Here is a 13641-nt window from a genome sequence, read left to right as displayed (position 1 = left end):
AGAGAGGTCTGATAGTCTCTCTAAAAACCTGACAGTTTGTGTGACAATCTGTCCACGAATCCACAGGCTCCTTGTCAACCAAATGAGCCTTTGAATATCAGAGGTTTTCGGAACAGTGCTTGCAGCATTGCATATGCACTAAGGGGAGAGTACAACAGGCTTCCTTGTAACCTGAGAGATGTCTGCATTTTCCTTAATCATTCCAGGGACATCTCATCATTGCTTGTTGGCTGGTTCTCAGCCCCGCACATGTCGGGGTTATTTAGCAAAGCTTGATTTACTGGAAGCTGCACATGGAGAATAATTTGCAGTTGGGGGTAGAGGAAAAACCCTGGGAGGGGGTGGAACTTGCAGGCTTTGGTATGCTTCTGGGTTTTGGTGGTTTTTTTGTTTGTTTGTTTCTTGTGGTGACTCTCTTCCTTACAGTTCCCTTTACCCGTGCAAGTACATGGATGTGGTGCATTTTCTTCAGTGTTCTCCAGTCCTCTTGCACATCCTTCTGCTTTGGGTCCCTCCTATTCTGGCTTCCTCTGGGAATCCAGTGAATTGCGTTTCTTAGCTACCTGTTGTGGAAAAGGACGGGGTCATTAATATAGTTTAGATTTTTAAAATTGGGACGGGAACTATTAACTGGGCCAGCTGCTGCAGTTTATAAATGGGGCTTAGAGATATTCTCAGCAGAGAAAGCTGGGAGTTTTAGCTGCAGCGTGCCTGTCCGAGGTGGTGGGAGTTCTCTTGGAGGCTCTGTCAAATATCAGCTTTGACATGATGGCATCAAACCTTAGCTATAATGTTCCTCCGTTCCTGAAATAAGCTCCTGTGATGGGCCTAACAGGGGAATGTACTTAGTATCTTTTTACATGTATGACAAGTACTTGATGACTGCCAATTTTCTGGGTTTTTTTTTTGTTTTGTTTTGTTTTTTCCTTTTTTTCCTCCCTCCGAAGTGCTGGTCAGCCTCCTAGTGAAACTTTCAGCTGCGTACCTTGGCACTCTAGATATTCTGGCAATTCCCTTCTTTCTCTCTTCTCTGCTTAGCACTGATTCTCTGCACACCTCTTACTCTCTCTTGGACAATGCCCAGTTGTTAGAGACAGCGTTCTGTGATCTAGGAGTTTGTCCTGGTTGTGTGATGGATTGGCTGATAGGACCCAGGTATCACTACGGGACTAGCTGTGCAGCTGCTCAGCCCCGGTGCAGGAATTAGCAGGCATTGCCATGCCCTTAAAGTCATGGACACTACGTTATCTGTGCAGGTCAGCCAGGTGCAGGACTTCTCTGAAGCAGATGCTGAAAACCCTTGATGTTTAATCAATGCCTGGGAAGCCTGTTTACCTGCACTTGTCAGGTATAATTGATTCGGGCATTTACTGTGAATTCTTCACCTAAGACTTCTTGCTCCTATATTAAACTTCCACCTAGGAGGAGAGCGGAGCGATACTCTCCTTACAACAGTTTTACCGTTAATCTGGGCCTTTCACGTTGCTATCACTGCCCTTGTCAGAAAGCCTGGGTTGTCTGCTGGCATTTTATGGCCTTTCTCTTTGAAGGTGCTTTTACTTTGCAGAGTTTGTGTTTGAAGAATTACTGATGCTTTATTTGCAGTCTTTCAGAAGGGTGTGCTTTAAAGCAACCTCATATAAACGCAGTGTTTAATTCTTTCTGGTTTGTTATTTTTTCCTCCTTCTTCCCCTTTTAATCACCTCTGTAGTAATAATTTCTTTGTTGCTGGCTGTCTTTCTAAGTTGAAGATAACATGGGGCTTTTCTGCATGTTTCCAGTGAGGCACTTGCAGCTCTTCGGAGAAGTTCCAAATACCGTCTTTCTGTGGGGTACCTGTTTTAATTGGACTCTTCCCAGGGTACCTTCGTAGAGACAGTCTGAATCTGGCGTGTGATCTAGATCTGGGTCTGTAAACCCATTTTCACCCAGATGGAGCATCTCGGTGTGAGACCTGGTTCTGGGAAGTGCTGGGGTATGTAGCTTTGTTTGATTCACTGTGTGCTTTAGGGGCTGTAGCTTAAGCTTTTTGTGCCTAGCTTGTTATCCACAGGATAAACCCAGCTGTGGCCCTTCTCCCCAGCTCTGCCTCCCTCAAGTTTTGTGGAGGTGGGTATTTTGTGGGATTTTATCTTTGAGAAGCTGTCTAGATATGCTACAGAATTAATATTTTGCTTTCAACTCAGCGTAATATTGCAGTCGTGAGTAGATCTGTTCAAACAAGAATATACTTCTGCCCATGACTAGTTTAACTTTCCTGTGTTGTTACTGTGGACACTGCTCTTTTTCTGTCATCTCTGAATCTTAATCCAAAATTTATGATCTCACAGTTTATTGCCAAAGGAAAGAATAGAATGACACAAATTCAATGCTCTCATTTCATTATTAGTCTCAGCGGGAGGAGTGGATGAACCCACACATGAAAAGCAAACAACAGAGCTGTGTTTAGAAGTTGGGTTTGGCTGAAAAAAGTCTTTTTCCATATCAGCAAGCTGTTTGTAGTTGCTTGCATCTTTCCTCTACTACCTTTTGAGAAAAAAACATATGAATTCGCATAAAAGCAGTTTTAACCCTTGGCTTCTAGGCTCTCGTGATATGCTTTATATGCATATTTCTCTTCTGTGTTAATCGGTTTCTATGGGTATGTGCCCTTGTGCTTGATAGGATGGAGAAAATGTGAATGATCTCTTTTAGCTAAATGCTAGCTGATACCAACAAACAGGCTGAGCAGGAACTCAAGAGGAGTTCCTGTCGAGCTCAGGAGGTGAAGAGATTGCTTCTTGCAGTGTGTCCTGAAATTCCCAAACTCCCTGTTTTGGACTGAAGTTTATAGCAGTGATTGATTGTGTATGTTGATTTTAACAGATCCAAAGGGTCGTCCAGTGAATAGATTGGTTCAGCTCATCTGCCTCTGTACCTGCGGGAGGGGTTCAGGTAGATGGGGTAATTTTTCAGATCTGTTAGGAGCCATTTGCATGAGACTTCTGGGCAATGAGAATGAACAACCTGATTTATAGCGCCTGTGAACCAGTGACCCAGTGAGGTGTGTGGTGCCCGAGTGTACCTTTGCTTCCCTTAGGCAGCGCTGTGAGCAAAGGTGGTTCCTGAAGCCTGCACTGACCGGCGTTTTTCCGCAGCGTCCCACTGTTCCTCGTGGCAGCAGCTGTGTCCAGAGCATGTCCGTGTTCCCTGTCCCCAGGCGTGTGCGGGCAGGCGACAGTTGTGCTGCTTTATTAGGATGGTGTGAGGTCTTATTTCTGGCTTCAGAAGCAGCTGGAAGCAGGAATTGGTACATCTCCTAGTTGACATTTGATACGTGAGAAGTAACCTCTGCTTTCCTTTCCCCTTTCTCTCCCAAATCTGCGGTGTTTCCTACTCGTGGGGCGCACCACGTATTCCCCCACCACGTGGCACTGCCTCTTGTGCTCCTTTCGGCTCGAGTGGGGTTTGCGGCAGGAGGTTTGCTGGAAGCTGGCGAGCGCGGACGTCAGGAGAGGGGATCGAAGCAACGCGTCTGTCAGGTGCGAGGCAGATTGTACCATTTAATCCCCTGGCTGTCGTCTGCAGCATTTGTCAAGGCCTCCACTGCCCTGCTCCGTTTCATCAGAGGTATCACTAGCATTCATCTAGGCTGGCAGCATTTCAACAGCTGTTAATCCTCTTTGTATCTTTAAACACCGTGACCACTGACAAGCTTCTATACTCTGAGGTGTCAAAATAATCTCAAGATAGCTGTGGTGATGGTTGTTGGGGTTTGTTGTTTTTTTTTTTTTTAAATCCAAACACCTCATGATCTATTGACCCAGACTGAACTCGATGGAGAAATCTGTGTCCCAGTGTGAGGTTTTTGCTTCTGCTGCTTGATATTCACAAAGAATTTTGCCTAAAATCTGATTAATGTCTAGGTCCTCATGCTTGCGTTGCTCGGTTTTCTGTTTTACGTGTTACCGCAAGTAGGGCATGTTTCACTGAAGTTGTAAGGAATGTGGTTTAATGTCAATGTGAGAATGAGCTGGCAGGGTTTTCTCTTTATGCTTCAATTACTTTCCCTCCTGAAATAACCCTGAGAACTCCATCTTCTGCTATATTGTTTTCTTACTTTCTTTGCTATATGTTGTGGAAAGGGCCTGGGCAGTGTAGCGAGGTGTAGTAGTGAGTGTTGGAGTTTCTCTCCATGTTTGCAGCCAAGGAGGAATGCTGAATTGAAATTACTCCAAATTTAGCTCTGAGTTTTAAAACTGATTCCCTTTGGAAGGGGGATTTTTAATGCAAGGGTGTTTGGGGAAGAGTGGGGAGCAAGGGTATGACAGCAAATCTGTTGTAGAAAAGCAGCAGGGTAAAGGAAAGTGGTTCTGTTGGTCTTTAGGCTCTAGTTATGTATTTTTATAACTTCTCGATGTTTTTATTATTTGCTACGAACCATCATTTAATAGCAGGGGGAAATCTTTCAAACTAACATTTCTTTGTTTAGTTTGTTTGTCCTCTCTGGAGAGCTCTCTCCCCATATGACAAAGCTCTGATGTTCTGAAGTTGGCTCCCCTAAGGCTCAGCTTTATTGAGAGAAGTGAAACATTTTAGGTAGTTCATTCATTCTTTCTGAGTCTCTTGTTATTTGAGCCCTTATGGTGTCCTTTGGTCATGTTTTTAAACTTATTTCTGCAACTAAGACTGCCAGGAGCTTTATTTAATAATAGTTGAGGTCTCATGTTCAACTTTTTCTTTGTGAGCTGCCATTTTATCTCAAGCATCAAATATTGTGAGAGTAAATTAAAAGCAGTGTTGGTGTCTTGTAATTTCGTGTTGAACGTTCGCTCTTCTACTGTGCAACTGAATATCATTTTATGAAGCTAAAGGACTTCACTAAGAGTACAGGCAGCTCAGGCTTTGTTTCAAGTGCAAATACCACACCTTAATCCTGCTGAATAGCCCTTGTGTGTGGGCTGCTCTGCTGAAGTCGTGGGAAGTGCATAGGTGGTTCCTGGCTTGGTTCCTCATTTGCAACCTTATTATAAAGGCCTAGATTTTTGTAGGCCATTGGAACATTATCCCCTGCCATTGTATGGTAGGTAAAATACTGAAAATTAAGCAGATCTTGCATCTGAAGTCGTATTGATGAGGATACTTGGAAAATTTTTCTCCGTGAGTAGAAGCCCCAAATCACAGAACCTACTGTGACTGTGCCCATGCTGAAAGCCCTGTCTGTTGCCCATTTAGCCCATTTGTTGCTCATTTAGTGTTTAGGACAAAAGTGAATTCGACTTTCCCTGGAGGCCAAGGAAAACCTGTTTAACAAGTCTGCTTGTTGAACGAACTCAGGTTTAAATGGTGAAAGTCTGTTTTTTCTTACTTGGGGAAGCATTTAAAGATACTGATTCATAGCATTGGAAACACTACTTCATTGGTTTCTAGTCTTTTTGAGGGGGTATAAGACGGCAGAGAGGTCTGATCCAAAGGCAAGAGGCTCAGTTGGATCCCATGCAAAGATGTTTCCTTTTCATTTTTAAAACTCAACAACTTTCATCGTCGGGTTGAAGGTCTTCTGTGCCCCTCCTTGATCTTTGCATCGTGCCATGTGCCTTGTGGTTTCTTTGAGGCCAGGTCTCTCCTCCTTTCCCTCACTGAGATTCTTGCCTCTCCGTTCAGGTTCTCACTTGCCTGCTTTTATCAGCTCTAGGATCCAGACCTCTTTCATACTGGTTTCTTTCCCAGCTATTTTTGTCCATGCTTGTCGTTGATGTTGTTGAAGATGAAGCTGACCATAGTATTGGGCAGTTGAACTCTCTCTAATAAACTAGGCAAGGTTGTGCCGCAACCACTTCAATCGACAGTGCAACCAGCAAATTAATGTTGGCTATTTTTCCTTTCTTTAGGTGGGTTAAATGCCAACCTCATGCTGGGTCTCACGTACAACGTATTTGTTCCTGTTTTCCTCTCCTGCTGCTGTTTCACTGCAGAGTGCTGCAGGCTAATAGTATCTGACGGGGCTACTTCCTATTGCCTGAAAAATGTTTAATTTTACTACCTTGCTTTCTCTTTCCCAGTTTCTCTCATTTTGATCTCTCAAATCCAGTCCCTTTGAGAAATCAGACAGTATGAAATATGAAAATTGCTTGGGTAGTAATTGGAGAAACGGTGAGACTTATGAAGCCCATGGAGATAACACTTACATGTACTTATTCACATTATTTAATTTTTAATGGCAAATTTAATTAATGAAGCACAGGTCTTGTGGTTTCATATGTGAATAAGTAACAGCAGGGAGCTGAAAGTCATGAGGTCTGTTTACAGGACAGAGAAAAAGGCTCCATTAAAAGCTGAACTTTTCATTATAGGGAGGAGAAAAGAGGGTTTAACAGCATAGGAGTTTGACCATTATGTAACACGTAAGTAAATGAAAACATTAATGACAATTTGCTGGCAAAATGCATTTTGAAGTGGTTACTCCTCCATGATTTCTCAGTTTAAACCTGTCTCCTAGGTCAAAGTTTGGAAAAGCAAAGTCAGTTCTGTGGTTTTTTTGGTATGTGACATAAATTTAGGCACCAGAGATAAAGCGCTTAAATATAGCACCTTGAAGCCTAGGCTCTGAAAACCTGTATAAACCTTCCAATTAGCTAAGCTTCACACAACTTCAGTGATACAGGCAGCTGTTATCCTTCGCTTGCAGATGGAAAATGGTGACTTGCCCAAGATTGCACAAGTGGCAGAACTGCTGATAGAACTTGAGTTATATCTGTCCTTTTCTTTTTCTAACCACTGAACAATATGTGTCGTCTCATCATGCGCAGGACCACAGCTGCATTTATGGGAAAATAAATGAAGAAGGGCAAGAATAGTTTTCTATATAAAATGGCCATATTTGGGGAGAGACGAGATAGCAGCTAGAACCAGCCCTAAATGAGTAGCTGTCCTCGCTTTCAATACCATTTTGTCACTTTTTGATTGATTATTGCATATTTTCTGCATGTGCCTTTTCAGACTAAGGGCCTTGCAGATGAGCTTTGAGTGAGGCAATTGCAGCTATTTCAGTATAAAGTCCAGAGGCTTTGCCTGAAGCAGCTTTATCAGCAGTTTAGTGACACAAGACCTTGCAGCGAAGTCGCTGGGGGTGTGCAGCCATTCCCTTCTGCTGTTTGTACTTGGGAGGCTTGTAAGTGCAGCCGAGAGAAGGAATTTATCCTCCATGTTCAGCAGCCGAGCAGTTGTGAACTAAAACTCTTTCTGTGCAAACTCAGGAGAATTTAATGCAAACCTCTTAAGCCCTGCAGCAAGACACTCCAGACTCTGTTTGGCAGTGCCTTAACTGATACCTGATACGCCTCCCTATGTTGTTAAAAGGGAAACAGGCTGCATAATTTTCTTTTAAAGAATAAGTAACCTAAGTAGAACACTGAAATGTAAAATGGATTTTCCAGTGCTAGCAGCCAATTTTGATACTTGCACGTCAGTAACTTACAAGATCCTTCACAGCAATTAATGAAAAAAGAGAACAAAACACAACCCAACTCAAAATAACTCGGTGCTGGAAACACCTTGTTTTTGTGGTTACATGGAATAATCAAAGCTGACGGTTGGTTGTTAGCGACCTTTTCCCCCTCTTTCCCTTCGCAAAGGTGAAGCACGAATGGAGGACATGTTGTGGCCTTGATGCATTTTGCTGAAAATAATCAACTTTTAAGCCTTTTTTGTGTTCTTTGAACTGAATATGCTGTTTGTTGTTGAAAATCGTTATTAATTATAGGAGATAACTTTGTGATGGGATAAGATCTGAGGTGCCTTTAATTTTTAGAGCTGAGCATTATATTCTTTGTTTCAGAACGCAGAGATCTACAAGCTGACATCTGAGCAGTACCAGGAGGCAGCCACCAAGGCAGAGGAGTGGATAAAGTGAGGACCCATTTTTGTTCTTTTCAGCAGTTCCAGTTGCATTTCATAATGCTCTGTGTGTAGCTTCTGGATATTGCTGTAAACGGAGTGCGAAGGTACCTCCTGTCAGGTATTTAGGGGGCTGAGGAGTTGTAAGCTAGCACTTTTCTCTTTCTGTGCCAAGCTTGACAAAATTTAGTATTAAGTTGTTAGACCTTTCAAGGGAGAATGAGGGAGAAGACATGGACTTAGAAAATTCACATTAAATAGGAATATTTACGAAGCTTTTCAAAATGGCAATGGAACATGTTTAATCTGTTCAAACTTTGACGCAGTGTATTTAACCTACATGTTGCAGCATTGGGCTAGTGCATGGGAGTAGGAAGAATGGCACCACTTCTAAAGTTTTCATTGTCTGGAGAAGAAAAAGGTAAACAGTCTAAATCTTAGCCCTGTAAATTTCAATCAAAATAGAGTTGTAATTATCATGAATGTTTTCTTAGAATGGGTGCAATGATTCTTCTGACCTTTTTTATTGGCCTTGGCACAATTAGTGGACCTTAATGTTGTCTTTTTATCATGAGCATATTTAGTGTCTAAATTCCATTTGTATTTGCCAGTAGTGTTATATAGCTTATTGTTCCACATGCACTAACAGCTGTCCAAGAAAAAATATTTTCTATAATTCTTTAATATTAATGAGTCCAAAGCAATTACACTGTCAAGAGCAGCACTCAGATCTCAGTTGGGTAAACAGTTGGCCAACATGCAGTAAACTGGAGTAGCAACATATGTAGTCCAGTTGGGTCCAGTCCAGACAGTATGATACTTAATTGCATAAATAGATAATATAGTAGTGATGAATATGTTAGTGGGGTGTGCAGTATATTGTACTGTCTTTATATAAAATTATGTTTGGCTGCCAAAGCATCACATAACCTGTTGTAATTTCACATTTTTGTTTGGACAGTCAAGCAATAAGTTGCTAAAGAAGCCAAAACAAGGAAGCTAAAACATTGCATGCATTTTCATGCGGTTTTCCATAGCAGCATTCTAAATTCTGCTTTTAAATAACATTTAAAAAATTCATAGGACGCAAAGTTCTGACAGTCTTTGATCAGTTCAGTCTTTTCTTGGATTTGCTTCTGCAGATGTGCGATCAGTTGTTGGGAACACATGTAGCAATGATTTATCCTTGTGACTTTGTAAAGGAAGAGATTGGGACCTTAGATTATGTTCTTTACTTGCTCTTACAGACTGTAAGTAACCTTTTTTTTTTTTATAGTAGTCTTAAGTTTGGTTCCTGAGGTTTCAGTTACACTTGGTCTCGTCTGTTTCTTGTGGAGATGAAGACTGCTAATGTAGGAAACTCAGGAATGCAACCACTTCTCATAAAGGCTGGTGGCTGAGACCGATGCAAATGCTAATGACTTCTTTCTTTCAAAATTTAGAAAATGTGTTTATGGTCTGTCAGGGGTTCCTTCCCCTTTTCTTTGAGCCTTCATCACCTGACAGTCCCTGGCTTCTGGCCTTATTGTACAATGCCTTTCTATTTAAAGGCTATATGAATTTGAGCCATCATAAAGGGGCAGATTGTGGCACTAGTTAAACTGAGGGAGAAGGTGAACATCGTACTTTCTGTTCCTTTACAGTAGAAATTGCCAGCAATAGCTAGGATTGCACTGAGCTGTGTGTTGGTGTGCACGATGCGGGATTGAGAATGCCCTTTGAAAATTGTACATGGGGGAAGAATCATTGCTTTACCCCATCAGCGTGCAGTGTACGTGCCTCTTACAGCAGTACGCAGTGATCATTTTTGGAATTGTTGGCTCGGTGTACAACACACTGTACAAACACTCTAAAGGGTGCACATGCCTCGTGTGTGGGTCATGATAAGGCTGGGACAGGGTCAGGGAAAATTCCTTCGTACATTGGCATTCATTCTTAATTGGTAGGACTTGAAGTCTGCATGTTGTGAGGTCCGTTAGGTGTTGTACATGCAGGTCCTTCTACAGCCTGTTTATGGTAATAAATTACAAGATCCTGTGACTTCAGTAGAAACAATAGTTTGCTTATCCTGTTTTGCGCTTTCATATTAGACATACAAGCACAGAAAGTGCTAGGATAGGTAAGACTGATTTATGCAGATCTAGTAGCTTGGTTGGCAGGAATAAACTGACACTCCAGCAAAATTACGTGAACTGGAATATAGCCAAAGCATGAATGAAGTGCAGGTCTGCCTGCTGCCAGTGCTGGACCATGACAGCTCCTGTAACAAAACAAAAGCAGGAGTGGCACTTTCTCCATCTGCAGAGGAGAGTGCATCTCCTTCCCATAGTGTCTCTTCCCTAGCTTATATCATCCCTGTTTCACTGAACTCTTTGACCTGCCCCTGGTGCTTGTGCCTTGTGAGACTGATATACTCTGTATTTGTTGTCTTCTGCCATTGTGTATCAGCATAGCTGATGGAGGAAGAGGGGAGTAGAGCTGGGGCTGTTTCTACAGCGAGTACCCTGTTTTTCAGAGTCCATGTTGAAGCAAAGATAAGAAAGAACTGAAACAAAAAAACGGTGTTTTGTTGGCAATTATTGACTTTTGTAATTCTGTTATCAACACCTACAGCTCTGCACAAATGGTCAAGTGTTCCACGGACTATTTCCTCTCCTTAGTAATCATCAAGTGCTGCAGGACTTAAGAATATTGTACAAGCTTTCCACCAGTGACCCTTCACAGCATGTCTGTGAGGTAGACAGGTAAACCTTCCTATCTCCCTTTGTATAGAAACAGAAGTTAAATACTTAGTGCTGAGCTTCATATTAAATCACCAACACAGTCATTAGCTCTTGGTTTCTACTTCAAGGTAGGATGCTAGGCTTGATGCCTGCATGGCCTGACTCGTGCAATGGACTTTGTTCCTCATCTCTTCACCTGAACTCAGCCTGCTCCTCTCTCCGCATTGTTCCTACCACAGTCTCCTCCTTTGTTCTGGGCTCTGTCCAACCTGTTTCTTTCTCCCAGAGAGAAGACCCTAGCAACAAGAAACCACTGAGCACAGCTTTCAGCACCTTAAGCAACTTGCCCTTGTTGCTTATATGCTGTGGTGAATTGGACAGTTGCCATGGACATATTGTCTCAATGATGCTGTTATAATTGGTGCGTTATTATTTTTCTCTTTTGTTAACCAACAAAATTAAAGTCTGGGGACCTAGAACTTTTTTCCCCCTTCCTTCCCTGTTTAGCAAACTGTGCACATCAGTAACCACCCACAAAGGAAGCAGCGTGTAAATAAAAAGCCAGTGCTCCCTGCCCTTCACTTCGTTCCACATCCTTTTCTCAGTGTTCATAGAGCCATGACTCAGACTAGGTTTAGAGAAGACAACTTGCTAATCCCCTCCCTGCTACAGAGAATAAAATGGCATTTCATTCCAAGCTCTATTAATGCGCTCGCTCCGGGGATAAAGCAGCACTCCCAAAAGGCAGTGGCCAAATTTTTTTTCTGTTGCGTTGTCTTTGTCTTCTTTTGAGTGTTACATTTAGATTAGCTTCTGAGGATTAAATGTTATTACAGTCCCTGAATCTGTTAAGGGGTAGGAAAAAAACATCAGTAAAGAGGCTATGGCTTAGTGCAGGCACTCTAGATTTATCCTCAAAATGCTGGTTTTTAAAATTTGATTTGTTTTCTTTTGTGAAGGTTGTCTTATCACGTTTTTATTTTATTTTTGTAGTTGTGAAATTTGGATGCAAGAATTGGCTATGGGTGGGGGTGTGACTCTCTCTAAAAGGTAAAGCTGCGGGAGTGGGGTGAAGGGATTAGGAAGCTGTTAAAAGATAAAATTGTTCTGAAGCTGAGTTTCCCTCTGAGATCTCCTTATAGTTTGCAGAACTGTTTCTGAAGCTGCTTACTGGTGGCTGTGTTGCTTTGCATGTTGTACTGAGAGGACTGCATATGCTTTGCGCTGTTATCAAGGAGTGCATAAAGAATGTCGGTATCTTATCCTGATAGAGATCAGCCTTGAATCCAAGGCAGCTTTCCAATGGAGAAACCGCCAAAGAGATTTACTCCATATGGGACTTAGTATCTAAGAGTTCCATTTAATGGTCCTAAGATACTTAAACTTAATGGACATGAGTATCTAAGGTGATTACATTAGAGAAACTGGCAAGTAGTAAGTATCATCCTGAGCTGAATGTGGAGTAGAGAGCCACACTTACTCAATGAGGGTAGGGGCAGAAAGTTCATAGATGGACTGTGTGCTGGGAATCGGGAATTTATGGTGTGCTTTCAGTACTCGGGGAAATGAGAGTTTTATTGAATTGCGCAAGATTTTATGATGCTGATGGCCCCTCAATTAAAATGGCAACACTAACTGGAACCTAGAGGAACTACCTTTTCTTTTTTTATTCTTTTTTTTTTCTTGTTTGTGTAGATCTGGAAAGTTTATAAGATAGTTGGTAGTACTTGAGTTTATTAATCTTGAAATCGACTATGAGACCTCAGGTATTTCAACAAAGGGCTGTGCCCAGGAGTCAAGCTCTGAAATAGTTATTATGTGGACAGTCATGAAGCCCAAGGAGAAGAAGGGTAAAGACATCATAGTTTTCAAACAAAATTGCTCTGGGATTTGTCTTGTCATTAGATTAGATAAATGATTAATTCACTGTTGAAATTAAGAGCCTCTGCAATAGGGATTTAAGAGGTTTCAGGAATAAAAGACTGATTACTGCTGGGAGCTCTTCCCCAGCCTTATCTCAACATAGTGCTTTTGTGCCCTGCAATGGTGGTACCTTCACAGAAAATGGTTTGGCTCCATCCCAGTCCTGTTCTTCCCTCAGTGCTTGGTTTGTGCCAGTTGTTCCTACTTCTGTCTGCGCTGAGTCCATTTCACGTAATCTTTATTTAAAGAGATGAGTTACTAGTCAAAGCTTTGCTGTTTCTCATGTTTATAAAGTTGCTCTTAGTAGGAAATTGGAATATTGCTGTAAGAGACTATAAGGCATGAGTTTCCCCAAAATTATTTCAAAAGAGCATAAAAGAGCAGATGGGTCAATTTTGACTTTTGTGTCATTTTACATGGTGTGAATTTTACTGAAAGAAAAACTTTCTGATCATTTTCAGTTCGGCTTCACAAAGATTTTCACTCATTTACATTAGCATGTAAACATTTTCTTTATGAATTCTGGAAGGCCTGTTGTTAACCAACTGTTTGTACCAAAGCATTGATTTCCAAGCAAGGTATGTTCCTCTGCTACTTTAGGAATATGTTATGTGGTAATAGAAGTTGAATATGTGTAACGGATTTGTGTAAATGTTCCAGTTGGGCCAGATTATTCTTTTTTGAACCAATTTTTAAATCTTGAAAATTTACTAGATTGTATACTTTATCCAAGCTGTCAAATCTTCTTTCTGAAGTTCAGTTCTTGAGGATTACTAAGATGCCGGTTCTAAATAAGACTTTCCTTTTGCCCAGTTAGTCAAATGATGTTCTAATCTAGTGTTCACAGTATCATCTTTCCTCTCATGCATGATGAGGGATGACTAATAAATCAGTCTAATGAACTGAGATTGCAGTTCTGTTAGTGCTGAAAAACTGGTGTGAAATATTAATATATCTTTTCAAAATTGCAAGAGCATTTCTTCAAAGGTACATTGGTAGAACTTGGGAATTTGTAAAGTAAGACCTGAATAGCAAAGACTGGAATAGCAAAGTAAGAGGTGCCAAAGACTGCAGGTAGTCTATTAGGGACGTTTCTATTGCTATCGATTTTTACATGGAA

The 13641-nt window shown here is 41.5% G+C and overlaps 1 protein-coding gene across 3 annotated transcripts in view; it reads left to right on the top strand.

The window, feature by feature from the left end:
• The window catches only part of CHCHD6 (coiled-coil-helix-coiled-coil-helix domain containing 6), a 115749-nt gene that overhangs the window by 53963 nt on the left and 48145 nt on the right, over positions 1-13641 (top strand). For all 3 annotated transcript variants that reach the window (XM_010571792.1, XM_010571801.1, XM_010571782.1), the window contains exon 6: positions 7817-7887. In XM_010571792.1, coding sequence (XP_010570094.1) covers positions 7817-7887 — 71 coding nt within the window. The remainder of the gene's footprint in view (positions 1-7816; positions 7888-13641) is intronic.

Source organism: Haliaeetus leucocephalus, unplaced genomic scaffold (assembly GCF_000737465.1).
Source record: "Haliaeetus leucocephalus isolate CR32 unplaced genomic scaffold, Haliaeetus_leucocephalus-4.0 Scaffold2, whole genome shotgun sequence".
Lineage (NCBI taxonomy): Eukaryota > Metazoa > Chordata > Aves > Accipitriformes > Accipitridae > Haliaeetus > Haliaeetus leucocephalus.
This window is presented reverse-complemented; position numbering and strand designations above follow the sequence as displayed.